Source organism: Anomaloglossus baeobatrachus, chromosome 7 (assembly GCF_048569485.1).
Source record: "Anomaloglossus baeobatrachus isolate aAnoBae1 chromosome 7, aAnoBae1.hap1, whole genome shotgun sequence".
NCBI lineage: Eukaryota > Metazoa > Chordata > Amphibia > Anura > Aromobatidae > Anomaloglossus > Anomaloglossus baeobatrachus.
Window position 1 is genome coordinate 285,584,589 of NC_134359.1, and position 26,897 is coordinate 285,611,485.

The window sequence follows — 26,897 nt, forward strand, 5'->3', positions numbered from 1 at the left end:
TCACAACTCACCCCCTCTCCCTCCTATACAATGACTGATAACACTTCTATATATAGTAGATAACACAGGATTCACCATTCACAATAGATGATGTCCCAGCTCACCTCCTCCCCTCCTGTACAATGAAGGATAGCACCTCAATATACAGTAGATAACACATGATCCTCAATACACAATAGGTGATATCACATCTCACCTATTCCCCTTCTGTACAATGACTGATAACACTTCTATATACTGTAGATAACACCATTCACAATAGGTGATATCACAGCTCACCTCCTCCTGTGCAATGGCTGTAAATAGATACAGTAGATAACACAGGATGCACCATTCACAATAGATGTCACAGCTCACCTCCTCCTCCCCGTACAATAACTTTACCATGATGTACCTTTATATACAGCAGATAACACAGGATTCGTCATTCACAATAGGGGATGTCACAGCTCACCTCCTCCTCTTGTATAGTGACCTCTATATACAGTAATCCCCCTCACTGCAGAATAACCATTATACAAACCACAGCATACCCACAAAATACTTGTATTTTTGATACATTTATAGGGTCAGAACCATTTTATTCCTGCATATGTCCATGTGGTTACTAGAAAGAACAGGATGTATGAATCTAATGGGTCTAGTGGTCGGTTGAAAAATTGCACGATTTCTGATTTTTTTTTTATGTAGATAATAAAATGCAAAATTTAAAAAAAAAAAAAAAAAAAAGAATATAAAAAAATTAAAAAAAACCCCAAACATTTACTATAAAAACCATAGTTAAGCAATAAATTATTTTTGGATTAAGTCTTCCCTTTAAAGTAAATGACCTATATAGTAGGCCAGCCTCACAATACCGTAGGAGCATGCAATAGAGACCGTGCATATCAAAATACATTGGTTAAAGTTATTTGTACAGTGAAACCTCTTTGAAATGACCCCTCCAAAATTGCAAAATAGTGTTAAATAGTCTTCCAAAGGAGCGTTCTCAACACAATAAACCAACACATGTAGAATATAAGGGAAATGCCTGTCATGGAAAATCTGATTGCAATCAGGGGAGATCCTCTCAATGGGGTCGTATCTTTAAAATGTTCTAGATATTTTGTTTCTCTTACATGGACTGGTAGGCGTCGCAGGAAATGCTGTTAGGTATCAGCCCAATTTGGGTTCCATCGAGGCTGGCTAGGAAGAAAGTCAATCTGACCTTGAAGTAAATGCCCCATTGTGCAGCAGTAAAGGAAAGAAACTGCTTTGAGATAACTCCATAAATCGCGCCAAATAGAAGACCTCTGACATTGACATTTGAGATACCGACAAAGCCGTTCTGGGGAAAAAAGGGGGAAACTAATGTGAATTTTGTGTGTTGAACAGTGAGGATATTTTTCATTTAAGTAGATGGATAGGTAAATAGAAAGATATATAGATAGATAGATAGAGGGATAGATAGATAGATAGATAGATAGAGGGATAGATAGATAGATAGATAGATAGATAGAGGGATAGATAGATAGATAGATAGATAGATAGAGGGATAGATAGATAGATAGATAGATAGATAGATAGATAGATAGATAGATAGATAGATAGAGGGATAGATAGATAGATAGATAGATAGATAGATAGATAGATAGATAGATAGATAGATAGATAGATAGATAGATAGATAGAGGGATAGATAGATAGATAGATAGATAGATAGATAGATAGATAGATAGATAGATAGATAGATAGAGGGATAGATAGATAGATAGATAGATAGATAGAGGGATAGATAGAGGGATAGATAGATAGATAGATAGATAGATAGAGGGATAGATAGATAGATAGATAGATAGATAGATAGATAGATAGATAGATAGATAGATAGATAGATAGATAGATAGAGGGATAGATAGATAGATAGATAGATAGATAGATAGATAGATAGATAGATAGAGGGATAGATAGATAGATAGATAGATAGAGGGATAGATAGATAGATAGATAGATAGATAGATAGATAGATAGATAGAGGGATAGATAGATAGATAGATAGATAGATAGATAGATAGAGGGATAGATAGATAGATAGATAGATAGATAGAGGGATAGATAGATAGATAGATAGATAGAGGGATAGATAGATAGAGGGATAGATAGATAGAGGGATAGATAGATAGATAGATAGATAGATAGATAGATAGATAGAGGGATAGATAGATAGATAGATAGAGGGATAGATAGATAGATAGATAGATAGATAGATAGATAGAGGGATAGATAGATAGATAGATAGATAGATAGATAGATAGATAGATGATTAATATTGGATGTTGACTAGTCCTTACCTGTTCTGCAGTGGCCTGGAAACTGATCAAGAACTGGTCTACTTGATCAAAAGTCATTGCCTGTATACTGTTGGCAACGATGGTGGCTTGGCTTTCATCATTGAGTATTGCTCCGGTAAAGACTATGCTGCCTTGCTGACTAGCAGACAACAAACTGATTGCTGATATCTGCAAATAAATAAATAAGAAAGAAACAGAGAATACGTCAGGGCTTTGAAGAATTTTAGATTATTCTTTTTTTGCACTTTGAAGCATTGTATGGTAAATGTTTTGGTCTCACAGAGAAGGATAGCAATAGTCAAAGGTATTAGAACATTTCAATTTAGACAAAATATTGTCCAAAAATGTCTCCTTCTCGATGTTCCCATCCTTTGCAGGAGAGAAGACACTTCTCTTTCATCCTTGCCTTGTCAATTATTGTGCCCATACAGAAGACATTACTTGTCTACCATTGGTGGACCTCCTCCTAGTACTAACCTAATCTTGCTACGTTTCATACTTATAAGCTATTTTTGCCTTCCCCTTCCTTCATCAACCTTGTTCTGACAGGAAGGCAACTAGCTACAGCCAGGGCTATCCCCCCAATACTTTATCTGAATAAGGTCTTGTGCACACGCTGCATTTTTTGGCGCAGTTTGTTGCACAAATCCACATGTCTATCCTTATGCCAGCAAAATCAATGAGAATTTTGAAGTGCTGTGCGCACGTTGCTTCTTTTTTCCTTACAGTTTTGAGTGCAGAAAAAAAGAAGCAGCATGCCAATTGTTGGGGCATTTTTTTCCTGTGTTTGTTTGTTTGTTTTAGCCCTTCCAGGCATTGACTTCACAAAAAAAAACATGGCACAAAAATGCACCAAAATAGTAGAAAAAAATGCACCAAAAATGCACAAAAAAGCACCAAAAATACATGAAGAGTGTACAAAAAAAATGTACAAAAAAAGTGCAAAAAAAAGCATCAAACACATACACAAAAAAGCACCAAACACATCCATAAAAAAGCACCAAACACATACATAAAAAAGCACCAAACACATGCATAAAAAAGCACCAAACACATACATAAAAAAGCACCAAACACATACATAAAAAAGCACCAAACACATGCATAAAAAAGCACCAAACACATACATAAAAAAGCACCAAACACATGCATAAAAAAGCACCAAAAATGCATCAAAAATGTACAAAAAAATGTACAAAAGTGCAGGTATTTTTTGATGCCTTTTTCTGCCACAAGGTGCATTTTTGGTGCAGTTTGTTGCCCAAATCTGCACATCTATCCTTATGCAAGCAAAGTCAATGAGAATTCGGATGTGCTGTGCACACATTGCTTTTTTTTTCCTTGCAGTTTTGGGTGCAGAAAAAAGAAGCAGCATGTCAATTGTTGGGGCATTTTTTTCCCTGCGTTCCTTAGCTTTTCCAGGGATTGATTTCACTTAAAAAAGCATGGCACAAAAATGCACAAAAAAAAGCGTTAAAAAACGTACAAAAAAATGCACAAAAAAGCAACAAAAAGTGCTCAAATATGCACCAAAAACATACCAAAAAAGGCACAAAAAAAGCACCAAAAATGTATGTATTTTTTGGTGCATTTTTTCTGCCACAAGGTGCATTTTTTAGTGCAAAAAAATTCTAATCTGCACATAGCCTAATAGTTAAAGCTGTCCTTCTCTTGTCTATGAGCCAAATTTTTTTTTCTTTTAAGAAGGCTGTCCAAATTAGAAAAATATGGCTGATCCCCCCCTCAAAAAAAAACCCTGTGCTATTCCACGCCAAAGGTTTTGTGTGGAATCAATCACTGAGCTGAGTTTCGATACCAGACACAAACCCCAATGGCCATGTTTCTCTTATACTGAATAGCAAGTGGATACCAGGTAACATATTTGTATTAAAAAAAATAATATAGAAGAGTGCACTTACGGCATCAAAATTTGGTATATAGCCGGATAGATCTCCAGGTGGTACACCGGTTATAAAGCTTCCGAAAAGCGCAGAAGCAACAGCACTGCTATCACCACTCACAGGGCAGGTACCTGGGGACAATTTGTAAATCAAGGCCGTAAGTATACGTACATATTCTATATGGTACGGATTAGGCATATATCAGTGAAGGGTGCATGCGTGAGTTTATGGGGGCACCTGCAAGTTTTTGAATATTCCTATCTTACCTGACGACTGCTTCTTGAGGAAACTTGTACAGGCAGTAGCAATCCCGAATTGGGTGTCAGAGGAATATACGGCATAGAAAGAGTTAATATTGTTTACGCTGGAGATGAAAAAAATAAAGAAAAAATGAAAATGCCATTTAAAAATAAATAATTCTGAACACAAAAAATAAGAAGATACCTATCCAGTATGAGATCTATTAGGCTCGGGCACTTGGTTGCTAACAAGTATCACAATTAGGACCTCAAACTGACATCTTGGCAGGTTTCTTAAAGAGAAATTTTGAGGTGATTTGGCATTGGGGTACATGCCCACGATCAGGACCCGCTGCACCCTGGACACGGTGGTTCCTGACCTGCGGGGCCGCGAGTCTCCTCCACAGGAGAACACAGGAGACCGCAGCTGCCCGTGTCCATGATCAGGGTTTGGGGCGCTGAGGTCTCCCTAAGGCCTCTTTCACACGTCCGTGAAAATCACGCACGTTTTTCACGGAAGTGTCAAAAGTGCGTATTGCCCTCGGTGTGCCGTGTGAATGGCACACGTGTGTTCTCCGTGTGTTATCTGTGATAACACACGGAGAACGGGACCTTTCTGCTCACCTGTCCCTGGCGTCGCTGTCCGTGGTGCTGATCTTCGGTCTCCGGTCCTGCCGACTCCCCGCTGCTGCAGCTTCCGGCCGCAGTGAAGTGAATATTCAATGAGCATAATGAGCGGCGGTCAGCAGCAAGTGACAGCAGCGGCAGAGACTGCAGGGCTGGAGAAGGTGAATAAAGTTTTTTGTTTTTTTTTTCTCTCAGACACATGTCTTTTCTCCGATGCGTGTCACACGGAACAAATCCGTGTGGTCCGTTTGTGTTACATGTGACACGTTTGCGTTCAGTGTGACACCCGTGATGCCGGAGAGAAAACGGACATGTTGCCGTGAGAAACACACGGACACACGTAAGTACGGAACGGACACACGTTCTGTGCGAAAATACTTACGTGTGTCCAAAACCATAGGTATCCATAGGTCTACATGTATACGTGTCTCCGGTACGTGAGAAAACTGCCAAACACGTACCGGAGGCACGTACGTGTGAAAGAGGCCTAAGGAGAATGCTTGGAACTCCACAGCAAAGAATTGACATGCTGCGGCTTGGAAAGCTGCACCGCATGTCATTTGTGCTGCGGGCCATACATACACAGTGGGCATGGGATTTCTAGAAATCCCATCCACTTTGCTTGTACTGTACAATGCAGAGTTTTGGACACAGCAAAACACGTTGCATCCAAAACGCTGCAAAAAACACTGATCGTGGGCACGAACCCAAGACTCATGGACAACCCAAAATGCTCATACTACCTACGGCTAAGTTCACATATCGTGTAATCATCCGTTATCACGGGTCCGTTAGAGAGCCTTTTACAAAAAAAGATGTGCAACTTTTTTGCCCATTGTTAGATACTGAATACGTTTTTAACATGTGGCGTCTATGGGCAACGGATCAATTAACGGATTTCCATTTATTGTTCCATGTGTAATGGATCCGTTACAAATGCAAGTACAGCGGGTGGCTAAATAGCAATCCCTTAATAGATACGTTGTCCATAGATTCCCATGTTAAAAAAACGGACCTGGTTGGGATTCGAGGAGATACATTAGCTGTAATTTTGTAGTTTAACATAATCAGAATATATTGTATTATTTGATTATTGATTATATGTTTTTGTTATTAAAAACTAAAAAAAAAAAGGTTAAAAAACCCCCCAAAAAACGGACCCAACAGAAATCAGTTTCCCAACGGATCCGTTCTAACGGATGACTACAGGCCATGTGAACTTAGCCCAACATAGACTGAGCCTATGGTATCAAGATGCACCTTAGGTCTACACTACAAATATCTCTTTTGTACAGGCAGATGTTTAGTGTACACAAATCTTGAGTAAAGACTAGAGAAACTTGGACCATATCATTCTGTATCTTCCATTTACAGGTATAGGAGTTACTTACATCACAAGGTAACCAGAACAATCAGCATAATTCAAGAAGTTCGTCATTAAGTCACCATTCAGGCTGAACAAGAAAGGTTGTAGCCTGGCAGAGAACAGAAATTGCCAGTCACTACTGCCATACTTGACAAACGATGACTGCAAAGCAGTAAACACTGCCGATATGAACTTGAAACCAATTTGGACGCTTGTAATCTTTGCATTGCTCTACAATAGACAAACAACATGGCGGTGTGAGAAGACTGGAAGGCGCAGGGGGTCAACTGAAAAATTCACAATAATTCCTCAAGATTCTCCTGGTTTAATAAGGATCCACTGTACCGATGTATAGGCTGCATTGAAGCTATCAAGGAAGGCGTTGACGTCATCAGCCCCATATTGTTGCACTTTTCCCGCCACCTGGCACGCAACTTCTTCTTTCGAAATTTCCTCCACAGCAATTACTCCCAGTTGTCCAGGGCTCGCAGTGTCAATGATTGCAGTCTTAAGACAAAAAAAAAAGACACTTATAAGATATAGAGAATTGTCTTATGGGAATGTTGAGTCGCTGGCAGAAGATACTTACAGACTGGAAGTTTGAATTCCATTGTGAAAAATCTGCAATGTCTCCGTATTTGGCAAAACTTCGCATGTTTATGTCGATCCATTCCTGAGTCCTCACTATGTCTTGTCCACAACGAACACCTGAAACAATTCAATCTATTTAGCAATCACCCTTATCTACAAGTAAAGTAATCAGATTTATAAGCATCCATAATCCATACACGATTTTTGGAATGCATAGACTTGAGTTATCGATTCACACCAAAAGAACGGCCAATAAAACTTACCGTTGACGGCGGTGGTCTTACTGAGCTGAACTTTCACACAATAGTCGTATACATTCTTTCTGGTTTCCTCTGTCATCTGATCTTGGACATTGTCGAAGCCTTTTATACTGTAAGTAAAAGCATTTTTAGAGGCAGGTAGGAATAAGGATCATGTTTTTGACATTTTATTTTAGCTTTAAGTATTGTTTTTGCAAAATTATTCCTTATACTTTAGTAAAGTTTTATGATAATGTCCAGACATATGAAGTCAAACGAAGGTTAGGCTGCCTGGTTATAATTAAAGGGGTTGTATAAGACTAGGAAAAAAAGTGGGAAAAAACATTGCCGACCTTCTCTATACACTTTGTCCGGTGTTGCAGCTCAGTTGTACTCACTTAGATGAGGCTGTGTGGCAATACCTAAATACCTAACTAATGTTTTGCACTGTCCGTGGTGTTGGTGCGTATATGTGTCCATGTGTGTGTGCTCCTGGTGCTGTTCAAGTGCTATCCGTGTGATATCCAGATAGCATACTTACCTATCTCCAGCGTTGCTGTTACCTCTGAGTTCACAGTCAGTGCAGTGAATATTCATGAGCATAATGAGCAAGTCTGGAAGCAAGTATGACAGCAACGCCAGAGACAGGTATATATAAAAATCTTCTTTTTTATATAATTGAAAAAGACTCCTGATGAAAAGGTTTTTTCTTGAAACGTGCGTCGAGGTTCTGGGGAGTTCTCTGACCTTATACTAAGTGAGTATGGCATAGTAATTTATGCTGGATTTAATTAAGAGCCTCTGTTATAAAGGGATCGATTTACTATTGAAATAGGTGTTGTAAGAATTTACATCCAGCCCGATTAGGTAAGCCACTGAGCTGAGTCTTTCTCTTTTTCCTTGTGAACTAGTTGTGCCCCTTATAATTCCATAGTCATTGTAATCTGAATTTTATTACCAAAAAGTTTAGAAAAATCTATTTACATTTATATGGATGAAATCCTTTTGAATATTTATAAGGCTTTATTGGATTTATATGATAGTGGAATTATTTGAGGACTGAATATTTTTACAGGGGCCCTTGTATACACCTAGTATATTTATTAATGCAATTTAATTGTTGGTGCTATATTTTTTATTGGTGAGATGGCTGAGGTGTTGCTCTGATTGTATACATTTTTGGTATTCTTTCATGAATTGAGTATAATATCCCTTTACTTCTCTCACCGGTAATTTTTTGGTCAGAAATCCCCTCTGTATCTATGTGTTTTTCAAGTGATGTTTTTCTTGATTTTTTTGATGTTTTTTAGTGATTTGGATTAAATAAATATTTTTAAAAAATATTTTTGTAAAATAAAAACTATTTGATACAATATACTCTGATTTCTGTTTGTTTGTTGATTATAATTGACGTGTTTTCTCCGGTGTGTGTCACACAGATCACATCAGTGTGCGGTCCGTGTGCCACCCGTGCTGCCGGCAGAAAACGGACATGTCACCATGTGGAGAACACAGACAATGGACACGGTCCATGTGAAAACACCGATGTGTACACAAAGGTATTGAATTTAATGGATCTACACGTGTCCGTGTCTCCGGTACGTGTGGAATCGGACACCACACGTACCAGAAACACAGACGTGTGAAGGAGACCTAAGAACAAGAGTGGAGCTGTTTCTAGTTGCACATGGATCACATCAGTGTGCGGTCTGTGTGATACCCGTGCTGCTGGCAGAAAATGGACATGTCACCGTGTGGAGCACACGGACACGTATATAGTCCACACGGTCCGCGTTAAAACACAGACGTGTGCACAATCCCATTGAATTGAATGGGCCTATGTGTGTCCGTGTTTCCGGTATGTGTGAAAACGGACGTCTCACGTACCGGAAACACAAACGTGTGAAGGAGACCTAGGAGCAAGAGTAGAGCTGTTTCTACTTGCAAAATAGTAGAGGACCATGATAATGAGAATGTGGCTGGCTAGAGAGGGTGAACACATTCACCCACGACAGAGTGATCGAACACGCAGCTGTCAGATATCTGATGTATACGGGAACCATAAGTCAAGATACAATCAGCATATGTTACATACATTACAGTGTATATACTCACAGTGCCTGGTATGATTTACAGGGCAGTGGGAAGGGAATGAGCTCTATATCAGATACACTGATAGCATAGAGGATTTCCTCCAAGACAACCTGGAACCAGTAAGTCCAGTCCACTTCTGTGAATGTGGACATATCTTGAGAGATGATCACTATTACTTGTGATATGATCATATCCACCACTGTACTGGTATGCAGCTCGACCTGCAATACAAACAACATGCATTTAGTAATCTCAGGGCGACAAGTCAATGGACCCTTCATGTTTAACACGACCAGTCGGCTGGTTTCAGTAGACATCAGCTAACGCTTCACACCCACCGATGCCCCCCCATACTATGGAAACCTACCGCAGCAACAGCATTCAACTGCACCAAAAAGTCTTCCACTTTCTGGGTTGATGAGTTCATGCTTGTAAAGATGGCGACAATTTGCTGCTCATTATTCAGTGCTCCTGAAGCAACGCAATAATCGGCACATTGTTTACCAGTGAATACGTCCAGCGCGTCGCCCTAAAGAACAAATCACGTAATGTATTCATGTGTATTCATTGACATTGAAATTATTGTATGGCATAAAATACAGAAGAGAACAATAAAATAAAGCTTTGGAATAGACCATGCTCATCTTCAGCTTGTAATGCTTACCGGGGAGAAATCGGGTTTGTATTGCTTATATTCTGCATAGTCAGCGTAAGAAGAGTAGATTGCATAATATGTTGCTATCCATTCGCTACTGCTTCCTGTCGTACAAGCAGATCCTGGGAAAAGTAAAAAAATATTCTAAGTGCCAAGACATCAAGACATTTACATATTATAATATGGGTGATGTTATATAGATCTATAAGGGTACATGCCGACGATCAGGACCCACTGTGTACTGGACGCGGCGGGTCCTGACCTGCGAGGTCACAAGTCTCCTCCGCAGGAGAACACAGCTGGTTGTGCCCATGTTCAGGACCCACTGTGTACTGGACGCGGCGGGTCCTGACCTGCGAGGTCACAAGTCTCCTCCGCAGGAGAACACAGCTGGTTGTGCCCATGTTCAGGACCCACTGTGTACTGGACGCGGCGGGTCCTGACCTGCGAGGTCACAAGTCTCCTCCGCAGGAGAACACAGCTGGTTGTGCCCATGTTCAGGACCCACTGTGTACTGGACGCGGCGGGTCCTGACCTGCGAGGCCACGAGTCTCCTCCGCAGGAGACCGCAGCTGCTAGTGCCCACGATCAGTACCCACTGTGTCCTGAATGCGGTGGGTCCTGACCTGCAGGGCCAAAAAGTATCCTCGACAAGAGAACACAGCTGCTCGAGCCCACGATCAGGACCCACTGTGTCCTGGACGCCGCGGGTCCTGGACTGCGGAGCCACGAGTCTCCTCCGCAGGAGAGCACAGCCTCTTGTGCCCACAATCAGGACCCACTGTGTCCTGGACACCGCGGGTCCTGGACTGCGGAGCCACGAGTTTCCTCCGCAGGAGAACACAGCCTCTTGTGCCCACAATCAGGACCCACTATGTACTGGAAGCGGCGGGTCCTGACCTGCGGGGCCACGAGTCTCCTCTGCAGGAGACTGCAGCTTCTCATGCCCATGATCAGGGTTCGGCAGTTGCGGTCTCTCTTCCGTTCTCCATGCGAAGAACGCTTGCATTTACGCTGTAGGTCTGTACACACACAGCGGGTACAAGATTTCTATAAATCCCATCCACTGTGCCTTTACTGTACATTGCAGCGTTTTGGATGCAGCTGAAACATACTGTGCCCACAATACTGTGAACACTAATCGTGGGCACGCAGCCTAATAGTTCAATATAGTATCCTGCCTTCTGGAGTGTAGGAAATTTGTGTAAGTCAATAATGGAGCAATTTCATAATTTCTGGCCTAAATTAGTAGTTTTCAACTTTTGACTTGAGCTTTGGTACACCTACAGCTCCCGGCATCGGCTAGTTTACTATATCTATATTGGAGACCAGTAGATGAAATCGTAACTCAACAAGGATGGATCCAATGGAAAAGCTGGTAAAACTTGTACAATTTTGATATATTACCTGCATTGGAAATTTGTGCCTGATTGAATTGTTTTATATTTTTATAGCAAGATTCCCTTTGATTCTCATCCTGTTTATCAAATTCTGCACTGAAAGCTGCAACCCTACAGGCAGAGAAACGAGAAAAAAAAAAAATGTGGATAAGTGAAAATATACTGAATGTCCATTTTCGCGTATATTTACTATATTGTGACACCAAGAGTAATAAAAACTTACAGGAAACCTTGAGAATCGCAGTCATGGGCTTGTATGGTATTAATCACTGAGGCAGGAATACTGGATACAATAAATCTTGCGTTTTCTGAAAACCACTGGAAGTCTTCTTTTGTTGTTAGATGTTCAGATATTGAACCCCAGACAGCACTATATAACAGTGACGCAATGTCGCTATTGATTGACACAATTTTTTTCTAGAAAAAAAGAAAATGTCATGTTTTATATGGTATATATGCAAAGGGACAGAGGAAAGAGGGGAGTAGGTATCATCACATTGTTGAGACCACTTTTTTGGAGAAAACCACTCTCTGACTGTCACGTGTGGCCAGGGAACACAGGGTAACCTATGCTGGCCCTAAGGCTGGCGCCCCTGCGCTCACCCTCACACCTGGAGGTACTCTTGAACGTAGGGCGGTCTGGACACCTAACCTGGCCCTATATCCTCTCCTTGTCCCTGATGGTAATACCCACCTTCCACAACCCACCACCCGGGGAAAAAGGGGCAAGAATTGAAGTCAACAACCCCACCGACCAACTTGTACACATGGCAACCACGCACAAAGGAGCCACTAAAAGAGCACAAGGGGAAACAACATAAAAACAGACTACAGGGTAGCTTCCAAACCATACAACCAGCACACCACAAACTGCTGCAGCCCGCACCAATGCTGCAGCCAACAAAACAGAGAGAGGGTTTCTCCAGCTCTTTACTCCTCCAGGCCAAGCTTCCAAATTAATGAAAATAACCGGCACCCTCTGCTGGAAGTAGATGGTATATATAAGACCTGGGAGTGGTCCAAACCAGAAACACCTGATCAGGAGTCAGGAGCTGCTGGAAGGTAAACTGACATTAACCATCTCCTCCCCAAAGGAAAGGGAATGCAAGGTAAAGGGAGACTCTGACCCAGAACATGTCACTAAACTCTGCAACAGATAGAAGACCGTGACACTGAGTGGTCATCTCTTTGAAAAGATTACCCCAAATATAGGCTGGATTTTTTTTTTTGTTAGTGATGTGCTTGTATTTCCCTTTTGTGCTAAGTATATCGACCTCTTCTTTGAGTAGTCCAAGTCTTTAGAAGACCAAAATTCACTGCACTTTCATTTATACCACCATAATATATAAAATCTTACCTCTTTAGACACTCGTGTGATCTCAGTCAGGAAGCTGAAGACCTCTGAGTATTCACGACTTTCCATTGCCACAAAAATCTGTATGGCTTGATATTGGTTGCTCACAGCGGTGCTGTTCAAGAACAGGTTACCCAGTTGCTCACCATTGCACTGGTCGAGGATTTTATACTATTGGATATGAAATTCAGAAGAGAAGACAATTCAGTCATTGTACCAAAGTAAACTGGATTCTCAAGTTCTTAAGGCATTCATGGTTGGAAGCAATGATGGGGACAACTTTAGGAATAAATTATTCCAACTTTATGCATTGTCTATACATGTAACGTAACAATGGTCAACCATCTACTCTTCCAAGTCATAAGAAGGTAGGAGGGGGGAAAAGGACTGGGCATGTTGAATTTTAGTGCCATCACAGTGCCATCTCCAATTTTACACATATAAGCTTGGCCGGGCCGATCTTATATGTCTGTAGAAGGGGATAGTTGAGACAGAGTCCACCTACCGCATTAAATCCGCTGTAATAGATTTCAACCTCATAGATTTGGACATATTCGAAGAAGCCAAACCAAATATTTGACAGGTAGGTTTTAGTGTCAGTGTACAAGTTTCCGCAGACATCTAATGGATCACAAGAAGAATGATTAGGATCAAGGATTTTTTTTAAATTTAAAGACATATTTTAGCTCTTAGTATAGTGAAATAGGGTCACCTGATGAACCAGTATATTGAGCATTGAGGTATTTAAAGATTGCGTCAACAATAAAATGTATTACTTCTTCGCTTAGCTGGGATATGTAATTGCTCAGAGCTGAAAAGCTGAAAAGATACAAAAAAGAGTTTTAGGATTATTTCAATACTAATGCGTGGTTTTATTCACTTTATGTGGACAAGAAAGTCAGTGCTGATAAATAATGATCAGACCAAAAAACATTCGGCCTCTACCCCCAACCTTGGCTCATTTGCTTAAAACTACCATAACCTTACTGGTCTATGAAAATCAAACTGGCAAGAGTAAAGCTGGCAATAGGCCGCTTTCACTCTGCATTTTGATCTCCAGTCAATGGTCCCTTCGGGGCTTCCGTCCGAACCCCCACAAAACGGGTTTTGGACGCATGCGCCGATGGGGACATTGACTATAATGGTGCAGACGGAGTCACTGTGTGCTTTGTCGTCCACCATTTTTGGGGGTATACACTTTCTGGAGGCGGACACCCAGATCCAGTCTACTACGTCAGGATGTCCGACTCGAATAGGCTTATACTCCCAAAAACGGTGTACGACAGAGCACACGGTGGCTCCATCTGCACCATTACAGTCAATGGCCCCGTTGGCACATACGTGCAAAACCCGGAAGCCTCGACGGGACACCTGACTGGAGGTCAGAGCAAAATGTGAAAGCGGCCTTATGAAATTGATTATTAATATTTATATTCAGCCCTTTAAATCAGGTCAAATATTAATGATATGCCACAGAAGGTATCATCCACCATGAGGGGCATCCTGGATCCAGTGGTTATTATTGGGCTAGATTAATCACACCTAGTGGAGTACAGTATAGACAGGGCCTGCTACTCACATGGTTTGGTACACGTTGCAGGGCATGTTTCCTGGGATTTCAAGCAGGGCAGTCTCAGTGATACCAGAAATGAAGAACTTGAATTCTTCCTCGAAGTTTGAAATTTGCTCTACTGTCATTGAGTTAAGATCTGTGATCCAGCTTGTAAAGAGGAAGGTCATGATTTCCTGTTGCACCTCACTTGTCATGTATTGGATAGTGAGCTAAAAAAAATAAAGATCTTGGTGTCATTCCAGAATCTAAACAAATAAGCATTTTGATGTTTTTATGGATGCCGTATTGTGGTATTAAGAAATAATAATACTTACGGTTTCATACTTTGCGTTGAACTGAGAACAAAATGTGTATATCTCGTCAACAGTTACAACGTTGTCGCCAGCGTACATGGATTCCAACACCATTGTGACTGTGCTAACATTTTTCAAAATGTCTTCGGAGCTGAAGATATACTCAACCTTCTGGTCGACGGTGGTGGAGCTAATGATTGAAATCTGACAGGTAAAAAAAATACATCATATTTTAGTTGATTTTATTTTTTATCAACCTGTAGATACCCAAAATATCCAAATATACATATATTCAATCATTTATAATTATGCATCCGATAGTTTTCTATTCATTCTTTCAATTGAAATGAATTGTCAAATATCCTATTAGGATATTTGAAATTTTAAGTTTTTAGAAAGCGGTCTCCCATTTGGGACCCTCATTAATTATCCAAAGTAGATACAAAGATTGTGTCTTCTTCTGGAAGACCACAAGTTTATTGACCTGAGTGGGTGATATGTAATTCTCGGCTGTGGTGGCGTTGCAAAGGATTTTTTTTTTTCTATTTTCCAAAAAGATTGCAACTGATCACTAAGGCAAAGTGTCTTCAAAAAGGAGACTTACCCCTTTAATATTCATTAATGATTATTAATATATAATTACTTACAACGTCTACTGGATAAAATTTCTCCATGTCCGAGATGGTAACGGCTTTGCTAAAGCTCTTCAATGTACCGTTAATCCATTCTACTGTAGTCTGTACATTGCTTGCACATCCTTAAAAGATATGAAACCCAACAGTCAGCAAATGATGTCAAAATTTAGACCTTTCCTTTACTATGTTCCCACTGTTGGTTTTATTTTTCTACTTAAATAAATAAATCATTAAAAATTTCGCCCAAAATTTAGCCCAATGTAGGTTTTCCTACATCAAATATATGAACGTTCCGCTAACACAACAGGAAGGATTGATACTTCGGTATGACATTTACCATTGAGATTTGAGGACCCAAGAAGGTTCAAAATCCAGGATGCGATGTCCTTTTGGGTATCGAGGGTCATACTAGAGTATCCTGAGTCCAACTGACCAACACTAAAAAAAAAAAAAAGAATAATAGAAATGACAGGATGTTAAAAAAAAGTTTTGCAATTACCAAAGAAATGGTACTTTAACCAAAGGGATCTAAGTAAAAGGTTAAAAAAAAACCTTTTTGGTTTCTTCCAAAAACAGTGCCACGCCTGTCCATGGGTTGTGTCTGGTATTTGCAATCCATTTCATTGGACTGAACTACAATACTACTCAACTTGAAGATGAATGTGGAGCTGTTTTTGGGAGAAACAGTAGGTTTTTCTTATCTTGCATAACTCCTTTAACGGATATTGGGGTTGGTATTTTTGGAATATCCAGCTAACCAGATTTATAGCTATTTACTTTTTCTATAAAAGGGATGTTCCCATCATCAAGATCTTATCCCAATATATAGTATGTATTATCTAATATATAAAGCTGAGTGTATGTATGTGGGTCCGCTAAAGGAATCCGCACCGCCTCACGTAAATCTTGCACAGACGTCGCATTTGACTCAGGGAACGTCATAGACTATGTTTTGAGGGGACATTTTTTACCCTGCACTTTACAGATATTTGCCAAAAAAACCCCACTTACTTACTGTTTGGATGTGCTAGCTAATATATTGGCTATTTTGACAGTTAGCCTGGGTATTTATCAGGTGGTCTATAGCAACCATTCACAGCTCTGCTTTTATTTTGCTACAGGTCATTAATAGGAGCGCTGATTGGTTGCTATAGGCACAAAGGACATCCTTAGTATAAGAGCTTATATGTCAGTTAGGGTACGGTTCCACTTGCGTATGACTCGTGCAAGTCTCGCATCGGTATCTCCCGGAACAGCCGCACACTCTCCAACAAGAGCGGGTCGGCTGCAAGTGTTTCTATGCAGCTGAGGTGCTCCTGTCCAGAGAGCGTCAGGCCGTGCCGGCTGATACTGATGCGAGACTCGCACGAGTTATGCGCAAGTGGAACCGTACCCTTAATATAATTTCGGTGGTGAGTGGAAGAGTGGGAGAGAGGGAGAGTGGGAGAGAGGGAGAATGAGAGAGAGGGAGAGTGGGGGAGAGGGAGTGTGGGAGAGAGGGAGAGAGGGAGAGTGGGAGAGTGGAAGAGTGGGAGAGAGGGAGAGAGGGAGAGTGGGAGAGTGGGAGAGTGGGAGAGAGGGAGAGAGGGAGAGTGGGAGAGTGGGAGAGAGTGAGAGAGGGGGGGTGGGAGAGTGGCAGAGAGGGAGAGTGGGAGGGAGGGAGAGTGGGAGAGTGGAAGAGTGGGAGAGAGGGAGAGTGGGAGAGTGGGAGAGAGGGAGAGAGGGGGGGTGTGAGAGAGGGAGAGTGGGAGAGTGGGAGAGTGGGAGAGAGGGAGAGAGGGGGGGTGGGGGAGTGGGAGAGAGGGAGAGTGGGAGGGAGGGAGAGTGGGAGAGTGGGATAGAGGGAGACTGGAAGAGTGGGAGAGAGAAAAAAAGAGAGAGAGAGGAAGAGAGGAGGAGAGGAGGAGAGTGGGGGCGAAAGGGAGACTGGGAGATAGAGAAGGAGAGACATTGGGAGACCGGGAGTAGGAGAGTGGTATAGTAGGAGAGTGGGAGGAGGAAGAGTGGGAGAGAGGGAAAGTAGGAGAGAGTCAGAGTGGGAGAGAGGGAGAGAGAAATTTAGTTACTATCTCGGGCAACGCCAGGTACTACAGTTAGTAATCATAATAATAATAATACAAAATACTTCCTATTAGAAATGTAGTAAAGTTCTCCTGATTAGCTATGTCACTTACCTCATGTGCAGTCCATTAAAGAAGCTTTGGAATCCATGGTTATGACCCCTAGTAACTGTTACTTTTTGAATGGTCGTAACCATAGACACCTATGCTACTGTAATGCCCTACATATGAGGTAAGCGGCATAGCTAATCAGGAGAATTATACTACATTTATACCGTAATTGGAGGAATTTGATAATATTATTATTATTACACCTACTGCATATTATAGGATTGTGGAGATAGGAATACCCCTATAAGTTCTAATTTCCCTCCAATTCATCAGGTCTATAATAGATGTAATTTTAAGGATTTTCATCTTAATAAACATTTTTTGAGTAATTTCGGACTGAAAAGGAAAGTGGAAGTAACGAGACAAAGTCACACAAAACATAATATACATTTGCTAACAAGACCACATATATCAATGTGTATGGTCACATGAATTCATGAACACTATGTGTTAAAATGACATTGTTTACCATTCTGATCATCGTTTTTACTCACATGACTTCCATAGTAGCACAGTTCTTAACGGCAAAAAATTCCAAAATGCTCTTCGAGAAGACTCTAATGAACATTTTTGGTATTCTGTATTGGAATAATTGTATAATTTGAGGATAGGTGTATGTTTCTATGCTGGTCTTTATGATTCCTAGGTAACTTTGAAGCATGTACTGTGTGACGCTGAAGTTGATAAATTTGATATTTTTCTTGGGGAAAACAAACAAAAATATTTGTTAGACTCATACTTGATATCTCAGACCTCATTAATATTGTATATATATATATATATATATATATATATATATATATATATATATATATATATATACCATAGTAATGCAAGACTAGTGGGCACAAATGTACCCATTATGTCAGTCATAGAGGTGAAAAATATTTTTCAATGGGCTCAGTTTGATGCAGAGGCAATAGGGATCATGCCAAACGGGCCTTGAAGTGCTAGAAAAAGTTTTTCATTTGAGCCTTTGATTCTCAATTAATAGTTTTATGGAGCAATATCATGTAACATCTTAAGGATCTTACAACTCGTAAAACCTACCTTTATGGCTGTTGCGGTGAATTGGGCCATACAGGTGTCTACACTCTCGACTGAAAGTGTCTGCAGGTACTGAAAGACTATAACAGCATGCTCCTGACTGTCATACACATTTTCCACAACCATCATGTCTGCTATCTGCTCTACAGTCATTATTGGAATTACTCCGTCTTCAAACTAAAAGAAAAGTAAAATTTAGAGAACAATAGTTAGAAAACGCATTAAAAGGACGTGTCCACTTATTCAGCCATGTGTCCCGATTACATTAATACTTACGGGATTGAATCCGGGGAAGTAGGCTTTGAACTCTTCATAAGTTGCCATAACAGAATAATTTCCCATAGACGTTTTTAAGAATGTCACGGTGCTGACTATGGAAGCTGTGCATGGTATGCCTATGAGGTATACAACAAAAGCAAATATGAGTCCTGAAGTGTCTTAGTAAAGGTAATGATCATCGATAATGGTGTAAATAATTTTTGTACTTTTTGTATAATCAGTTGACTCAGTCTCCTCACCTTGCTTTAAGTATTTGTCCAAGAAGCTGTAGACGTCATCCCGGCTTGTGTCAATAGTTCCTACATAGACTGTGCTCAGTATATTGACGCTGTAATTTGACAAGAAGTCTTTTTACTTTAGATAGAAATCTTTTTAACTTAAATGTTCATTGGCTATCCTGTACTGTTGGGGCAGAGGCGTATTATTAGATCTATAACTGAGCTCCTACCCACCAGGTGCCATTTATAATGCTGAACTTCCCATCTCATCTCATCTTATGTGGTTGAGGGAATTGAGGGGTATTTGGACCCTGTTGGGTAACAAAGTTAAGTACAACTGCTACCCCGTCATCACCTTTTGTTGTGTTCAGTGTCACGCTACATGCAAGTATTACATTACCCTCATTCACAAATTTACCTATGCTTGTATATAATAATAAACTGGGTGGTTTGGGAAACGAATGATGAAATGCTGTCATTGTTGGTCCATACAGTAGTGACTCAAGTCATCTACTAACAAAATAGGGGGTTGGAGGGCCCACCGGGGAGTTTATCCAGCCCCCTGTGGATCACTCCGAGCTGAGTTATGTCCTTCTGTTGTGGCATATTCTCCCCTTGATGCCTCTTCTGCCACTTGGAGCTCCCTAGGATGTATGTAACATATGAAACAGCCCATCCCTCGGCTGTGGGTCTCAACTAATTTTGGCCACAGTCTTCTTCTTAAATTAGCAAGCCATAGGGGAAAAGTCATTGCGGAACAAAATAGTAGATCCTCCAGTTGCAGGTCGGGATTTGGAGTGGAGTAAACCAGTTTCAAGAAGAGGGCTTCCCTTTTGATTGTTGTGACATTAGCACTTTGATTATCTGATTGGATAAAAGCTAACCTAATTTATACGAACACATAAATCTGTGGCACGTAGATAGGTATGAAACGAGTAAAAATCCCAAAACTATTGAAACATGACTTCTATCCGGCATCACTTACATTGCTGTGAAGGAGTCACAAGAAACATCCATTGGGACTTGATCAAGGATATCTGTGTTAACCACTGGCAACACACATTGGAGTCTCTCGCCCCACTGGGCCCAGTCTTCTGCCCCGAATATGGAATAGTCTATTGAAATCTGTTCCGTTGTCAGTTGCAACATTTCGAATTTGACTTCAACAGTGAACATCAGTTCAATCTAAACAAAAAAGGTAAATGTGATAGAAGGGAATAAGACTTTTTTTTTTCAAAAGCCTAATGAGAAAAGATATTTTATCTGTTCAAGGAAAATAAGAGCTGGTTGGGGTTTCACGTGTAACCATGCAACTCCAGAGAAAGTAGTCCTGCCCTGGGTAGTCACAGAAATGTCTGATTTCTGATTGAAAATGTGTATATGTGAATGAGTGTGCTTGTGTGTGTATGCATATCTGTGTATGTACATGTATTTGTACCGGAATGTATACAGTATATGATATAGCATGCATGTTTGTATGTATGTGTGCATCAATGTTAGTCTAAATCTATGGATAAAGGTATGCAACTGTGTTTACATGTATGTGTATATGATTGTATTTATGTGCATGAATTAATATTTCTACCTAAATTTATGCGTGTATGTTTATTAGTGTATATTTATGGATAAATGTTTGTAAGTGTGTGTACGTGTATATATATGAAGTTTACATGTGTATGTTTATGTATATGTGTGTATGTTTGTGTATTTGTGTATATGTGTGGACTGTATGTGTATTTAAATGCATATGTGTATATATGTATGTACAGTATGTGTATGTCTGTGTATGTGTGTACTGTATATGTATTTTAATGCATATGTGTGTATATGTATGTACTGTTTGTGTGTATGTTAGTGTATATGCACTGTACGTGTGTACGTTTATGCATATGTGTGTATATGTATGTACTGTATGTGTATATGTGTATGTGAGTATTTCAATGCATATGTGTATATGTATTGTATGTGTGTATGTTTAATGTGCGTGTGTATGTTTATGCATATGTACTGTATGTGTGTATGGTTGTGTATGTGTGTACTGTATGTGGGTATGATTATGCATATGTGTATATGTATGTACTGTACGTGTATGTGTTTGTGTGTATGTGTGTGTAATGTATGTGTGTATTTTAGTGCATATGTGTGTATATGTAAGTACTATATGTGTGTATATTTATCGGTGTGTGTATATAGGTGTGTATATGGATGTATACATGTATGTAATTTAGATGTGTAAGTATATGTGTGCATATATATGTGTTACATCTGTATGTGCAGGCAGTCTATGTATGAACATATGTATGTGTGTGCATGTAGAGCATATATGTGGTGTATGTGGGCTTTCAGCTCCCATTATCTACACTGTAAGCAGGGTATTGGTGTTAACACAGTCAAAAATAGAGTCATTACTAATGAGGGGAATGACTCTATTCATTACTCTTCAGTGAATTCATTGCTAATTTAGTATGTGAGTGTTATAATTCAATTTACAAAGAGGGATACCCCCTCACCAGCTTGCAACCAGCATTGGATTACCCACCATAACACAAATTCATAGGGTCACCTATTAGGAACAATTAAACAAAAAATTCCAACTCCACCGCATTTGTTATATCAATATTATGAGATGATTATTTTTTTTGTTGGAAATTCATCAGTAGTCCATAGACTCTTCAACCTGCATTTTTCATAGTTACTTAGACAATCCTTTCTTGACAGTACAAAAAGAATAGGAAATATCTGTGTGCCAAAAATGTAGGGATGTCAGTTCCACCTACTGCCCAATATTAGTACTGTAGACAATGGTACTGTATGTAACATATAACATATTCATTCTATGTACTGCAAAGTGTAAACATTAGGTGAAATCACAAAATCTAAGCCGGCGCTAATGGTGCACTACAGCTCAGTATCCTAAATAACTGAAGTGCTTTGCAGTCCCAGAAAAATATGTCAGCAAGCGCTTACTGAAGGAGACCTTTATTACTAATCTTATACAATATGGGGTTTTTTTTGTATGCAACCCAACTCACTAAACTTTCCGACACCGGAGAGAGAGCACTGCTAATCTCGAAAAGATGAATGAGAGAATGCACTTTCTAAAAAAAAAATTCCCACAACCTTAGAAGGGAAGTTATTGATTGGATAGAAGAAAGGGACATAAAAAAGCTTAACCAAGTAAAAAGGTCAGGAGGAAGTATGTAAAGCCTGTCCAACTGGTAAAGTCCAATCACCCAGATCATTAATACTATTGGGAAACCAACGATTAATCATCACAAATCTATCCAATATATATATATTTTTGTATCATTTTATATGAAGTTAATTGAGCAGGATTCCAAGAATTACCATCATTGGTTTCCATGAGCTGATACAAAATACAGCTAATAAAAAGAATGAGTTTGTGTTAAATGTTAAGCCAATGCTTAGAAGCAAAGATTGGTGTTAGGGGGTTATTTTTGTGTAAACGTGATGTTTAGTTTAGCTCCTTAGAGATTTTAAGTATGTGTACAAACATGTTTCACCAGTGAAACCCCAGTAAAAATCCAGCATACTAATTAGTTGTAATTACACATAATGATAATAAACCCAGTCAAACAGGTTAGACACTAAGAACTAATTATATTGTCAGAATGATGTGATTACTCCATATAAATAATGCATGCACTGATTATTAGAGGTTGATCATAATAATTGCAAACAAGTCTTTCCATGACTTAATTGCTTTGTTTACGAAGAAGTCAAAATCTCATACCATGTTTGCCAACAATAACTGATCAGAAGTTGCTCAATAGTTATTGCAAGATCAAACATTTGGAGTAATTGCATTCCATTTATCTGAGGTATGTAGAACATTTCTTTGCATCAAGAAGGTGCAGGGATGGGTGAAGATCTAAATACCTTATATATTATTACATCACTCATAATTGTTGCTATTATAAAAAAAAAAAATTAGAATATGGACATCAGCATGAAAAAAAAAAAAGATTAATCTAACTTTTAGGAACCGCCTTGGGGTCCTTACCAGACCCAAGGTAATAGCAAAGTTTTTCCCTGATACGATCTTGCTGCAAGTAAATCTCTTTATCAGATAGTAATCTGATTAAAGATGTGAATAAGTAATGTATAAATAATGTATAAATGTAGAACAAATGTAGGAGTGTAGAACATGTCTTTGCATGAAGAAGGTGCAGGGATGGGTGAAGATCTGAATACCCTATATATTTTTACATCACTCATAATTATTGCTATTCTAAAAAAATAATTATAATATGGACATCAGCATGAAAAAAAAAGAGAGTAATTTAATTTTTAGGAACCGCAATGGGGTCCTTTCCGGGCCCAAGTAGTAGCAAAGTTTTTTCCCTGATACCCTCTTGCTGCAAGGAAATCTCTTTATCAGATAGTAATCTGACTAAAGATGTAAATAAGTAATACCTTCTTTTGTATCGCTGTTATTCCAATAGATACAATACAAAAGAACTAATAGAGAAATATAGGGCCCCGTGTGACACCTGATGATAGTTACTACATCTTACCTGGAAAAGAGACCTCCTTCGTCTCCTTAAGGAATTCTGTAAACGTTTTCTTGTTTCCTATCGAAAGGCAGTATTGTGTTTTTTTCTTTTTTGTCAACTATAGATTTTTATTTTTGTTTTTATTTTGCTTGGCAGCAAATTGCAGTAAACGTGATGCACCCCAGCATTTGCTACAATGATTGAGCATTATTCTAACTTATTTTCTATCTCCTTAGTTCTAGGCATATGGGTACTTGCTGTAATATTTTTCAGATTTTTTTTTTAACTCTTATGAAAGTAAAAGGGTAAAAAAACCAATCACAATCATTTGCACACTCTTCATTGATTTTCACCGGCTGTCCATTACAGCCAGTGTTTTAGATGTAGAGAAAGGATTGTCAAGTAATTCTGAAATGGCACTTGTAAGACTGAATGGATGGAAAGCATACAATACAATAGCTTCAAGGTATTACCTTCTGCATTTCAAAATTAAAACTGGTCCAATATTCTATCAAATTCGCAATTGTCGTAGTGTGGTCATCAGGGATGATGATGGCTGTAGTGAAGATGAAATATATGACGGTTGCATTGCTCTGTGCTGTTGGTTCGTTGAATACTACTTGTGCGATCTGGGTTGGGGTAAAGTCAACTAATAAATCAAGCTGTAAGAGAAAGAGAAAGAAAACAAAAAAAACTTTTAATAATTGGCAATCCAAAAATATAAGAAAATTAACTTTGTTACGGTATAGTACTTATTAGCAGAGTTGGAGTGATAATATGAGTACAAAAGAATCCTCCAAGCTGTGATTCAATAATGGGCTTCAAAGGATAGTAGAAGACCCCAATGGACCTGACATTAAAGTCGATAACTTACCACACGGGGTCTATGAGATGATTCGCAATTGCAAACGACCTATTAGACCTTATTATATGTCCTATGTGATAACATTACAAGGCAACTAAAAGTGGACGTGAAAATGTTTTGTATAGATCGTGGAAGGACCCTCAGAATCTTTTCCTTTGGTTGGCTCTATGAACTCCAGCCTATTATTCTCCAGTAACATAATACCCAAAATCGTCTTTGAAGCAGTTGCTAAGTGTCTCATAATAGGGAAAAGTTCCTTCCACACTGGATTAAGCTAAGTGACATTACTTGTAATGTGGTATAAGACAGTAAGAATAAATAGGCTGTTAGAAATAGTTCATTAAAAAAAAAAAGGTTTAGACATTCTAAATATTTTTGATAGTTATTTTACAATCATTGAATCATATTCTTACCAATTTTATACTTGGATTCAATTCTACCAATGTAGGAACATCGATATATGATTTAAATTGTTTGAATTCATCGATTAACCATGTGCTTTCATTTTCTACGCATTCTTTAATGAAAAAAATATTAAATTGTGAGTGATATAGTGAAGAAACAGAGTTAACAGAGCTAATGCACAATATGTATAGGACAGGGTCATAAAATCATGTCAGTCACATTATAGTACAGGGTCAGTATCATTAGGAGGCAGGATCTGCAGAGTCAGTAGGAGGGGGGAATTATAGTGCAGGGTCAGTATCATTAAGGGTCAGCATCATTAGAGGGCAGGATCTGCAGAGTCAGTAGGAGCGGTAAGTTATAGTACAGGGTGAACATCATTAGAGGGTAGGATCTACAAAGTCTTTAGGAGGATTGAGTTATAGTACAGGGTCAGCATCATTAGAGGGCAGGATCTGCAAAGTCATTAGGAGGAGTGAATTATAGTACAGGGTCAGCATCATTAGAGGGCAGGATCTACAAAGTCTTTAGGAGGATTGAGTTATAGTACAGGGTCAGCATCATTAGAGGGCAGGATCTGCAAAGTCATTAGGAGGAGTGAATTATAGTACAGGGTCTGAAGTACGCCTACGTCTGAGTAAATTAAACATTGACAAATCCCCAGGGCCAGATGGCATTCATCCACGAATATTGAGGGAATTGAGCTCCGTAATCGACAGACCGCTGTACCTCATCTTTTTAGACTCACTTGTAACAGGGTTGGTGCCTCAGGATTGGAGGATTGCTGATGTGGTACCGATATTTAAGAAAGATAAGAGGGTAGATCCAGGCAACTACCGTCCAGTAAGCCTGACATCAGTAGTATGCAAAGTTTTTGAGGGCATTTTAAGGGATGACATGCAAAAATATATTGCAGAAAATAATATGATAACTGACAAACAGCATGGATTCATGAAAGATAAGTCGTGTCTAACCAACCTGTTGGGGTTCTATGAGGGGGTAAGTTCAAACCTGGATATTGGTAATGCAGCTGATGTGATTTATTTGGACTTTGCAAAGGCATTTGATACTGTACCACATAATAGCCTTATACTAAAGCTCCAGAAGCAAGGACTAGGGGACACAATATGCAACTGGGTAAGGAATTGGCTAAAAGATAGGAAACAAAGAGTAGTCATAAATGGTACATTCTCTAAATGGGCTATAGTCAGCAGTGGGGTGCCGCAGGGATCTGTGCTTGGACCGATTCTTTTTACTCTCTTTATTAATGACCTTGTGGATGGGATTGATAGTACAGTGTCAGTCTTTGCCGATGACACCAAACTATGTAGGATATTAAAAACTGACCTGGATAGTACAATATTACAAAAAGATCTGGATAAGATGTCAGAATGGGCAGATACTTGGCAAATGAGATTTAATGTTGATAAATGTAAAGTAATGCATCTAGGACGGAGTAATCCTATAGCTGCGTATACATTAAATGGAAGTAAACTCGGGACTACAGAACAGGAGATGGACTTGGGTATTCTCATTACAAATAAGCGGAGCAGCAGCACTCAATGTCAAGCAGCAGCTGCTAAAGCAAACAAGATTTTAGGGTGTATAAAAAGAGAGATTAGATCCCGTGATCCCAATGTATTGTTACCCCTCTATAAATCACTTGTAAGGCCACATCTGGAATACGGGATCCAGTTTTGGGCTCCACATTTTAAAAAGGACATTCAGAAGTTAGAGTCAGTTCAAAGGCGGGCAACTAGACTATTACAAGGAATGGAAGGCCTCCCATATGATGACAGGTTGAAAAAGTTAGATATGTTTAGCTTAGAAAAAAGACGTCTCAGAGGAGATCTCATTTATATGTATAAATACATGTGTGGTCAATATAAAGGACTGGCACATGACTTATTTCTTCCAAAGACAGTACTAAGGACCAGGGGGCACTCACTGCGAGTGGAAGAAAAGCGATTCCGACACCTAAATAGGAAAGGGTTCTTTACAGTTAGAGCAGTCAGACTGTGGAATGCCCTACCACAAGAGGTAGTAATGGCAGATACTATAACAGCTTTTAAAAAAGGGCTGGATGATTTCCTCAGTA

General features: G+C 39.5%; 1 protein-coding gene across 1 annotated transcript in view; it reads right to left on the minus strand.

Annotated features, from left to right (window-relative positions):
• Positions 1-26,897, minus strand: part of LOC142245541 (uncharacterized) — a 74,516-nt gene that overhangs the window by 21,021 nt on the left and 26,598 nt on the right. Inside the window, exons 19-45 of the mRNA XM_075318321.1 lie at positions 24,808-24,911; positions 24,003-24,191; positions 19,998-20,197; positions 19,034-19,122; positions 18,792-18,910; positions 18,519-18,692; positions 17,963-18,168; positions 15,635-15,735; positions 15,310-15,419; positions 14,684-14,866; positions 14,376-14,578; positions 13,509-13,615; positions 13,302-13,417; positions 12,800-12,967; positions 11,666-11,859; positions 11,450-11,553; positions 10,052-10,164; positions 9,755-9,916; positions 9,409-9,608; positions 7,318-7,424; positions 7,053-7,171; positions 6,809-6,970; positions 6,489-6,694; positions 4,498-4,595; positions 4,250-4,362; positions 2,331-2,498; positions 1,119-1,327 (exon numbers count right to left, since the gene is read on the minus strand). Of these exons, the coding sequence (XP_075174436.1) occupies positions 1,119-1,327; positions 2,331-2,498; positions 4,250-4,362; positions 4,498-4,595; positions 6,489-6,694; positions 6,809-6,970; positions 7,053-7,171; positions 7,318-7,424; positions 9,409-9,608; positions 9,755-9,916; positions 10,052-10,164; positions 11,450-11,553; positions 11,666-11,859; positions 12,800-12,967; positions 13,302-13,417; positions 13,509-13,615; positions 14,376-14,578; positions 14,684-14,866; positions 15,310-15,419; positions 15,635-15,735; positions 17,963-18,168; positions 18,519-18,692; positions 18,792-18,910; positions 19,034-19,122; positions 19,998-20,197; positions 24,003-24,191; positions 24,808-24,911 (4,024 nt within the window). The remainder of the gene's footprint in view (positions 1-1,118; positions 1,328-2,330; positions 2,499-4,249; positions 4,363-4,497; positions 4,596-6,488; positions 6,695-6,808; positions 6,971-7,052; positions 7,172-7,317; positions 7,425-9,408; positions 9,609-9,754; positions 9,917-10,051; positions 10,165-11,449; positions 11,554-11,665; positions 11,860-12,799; positions 12,968-13,301; positions 13,418-13,508; positions 13,616-14,375; positions 14,579-14,683; positions 14,867-15,309; positions 15,420-15,634; positions 15,736-17,962; positions 18,169-18,518; positions 18,693-18,791; positions 18,911-19,033; positions 19,123-19,997; positions 20,198-24,002; positions 24,192-24,807; positions 24,912-26,897) is intronic.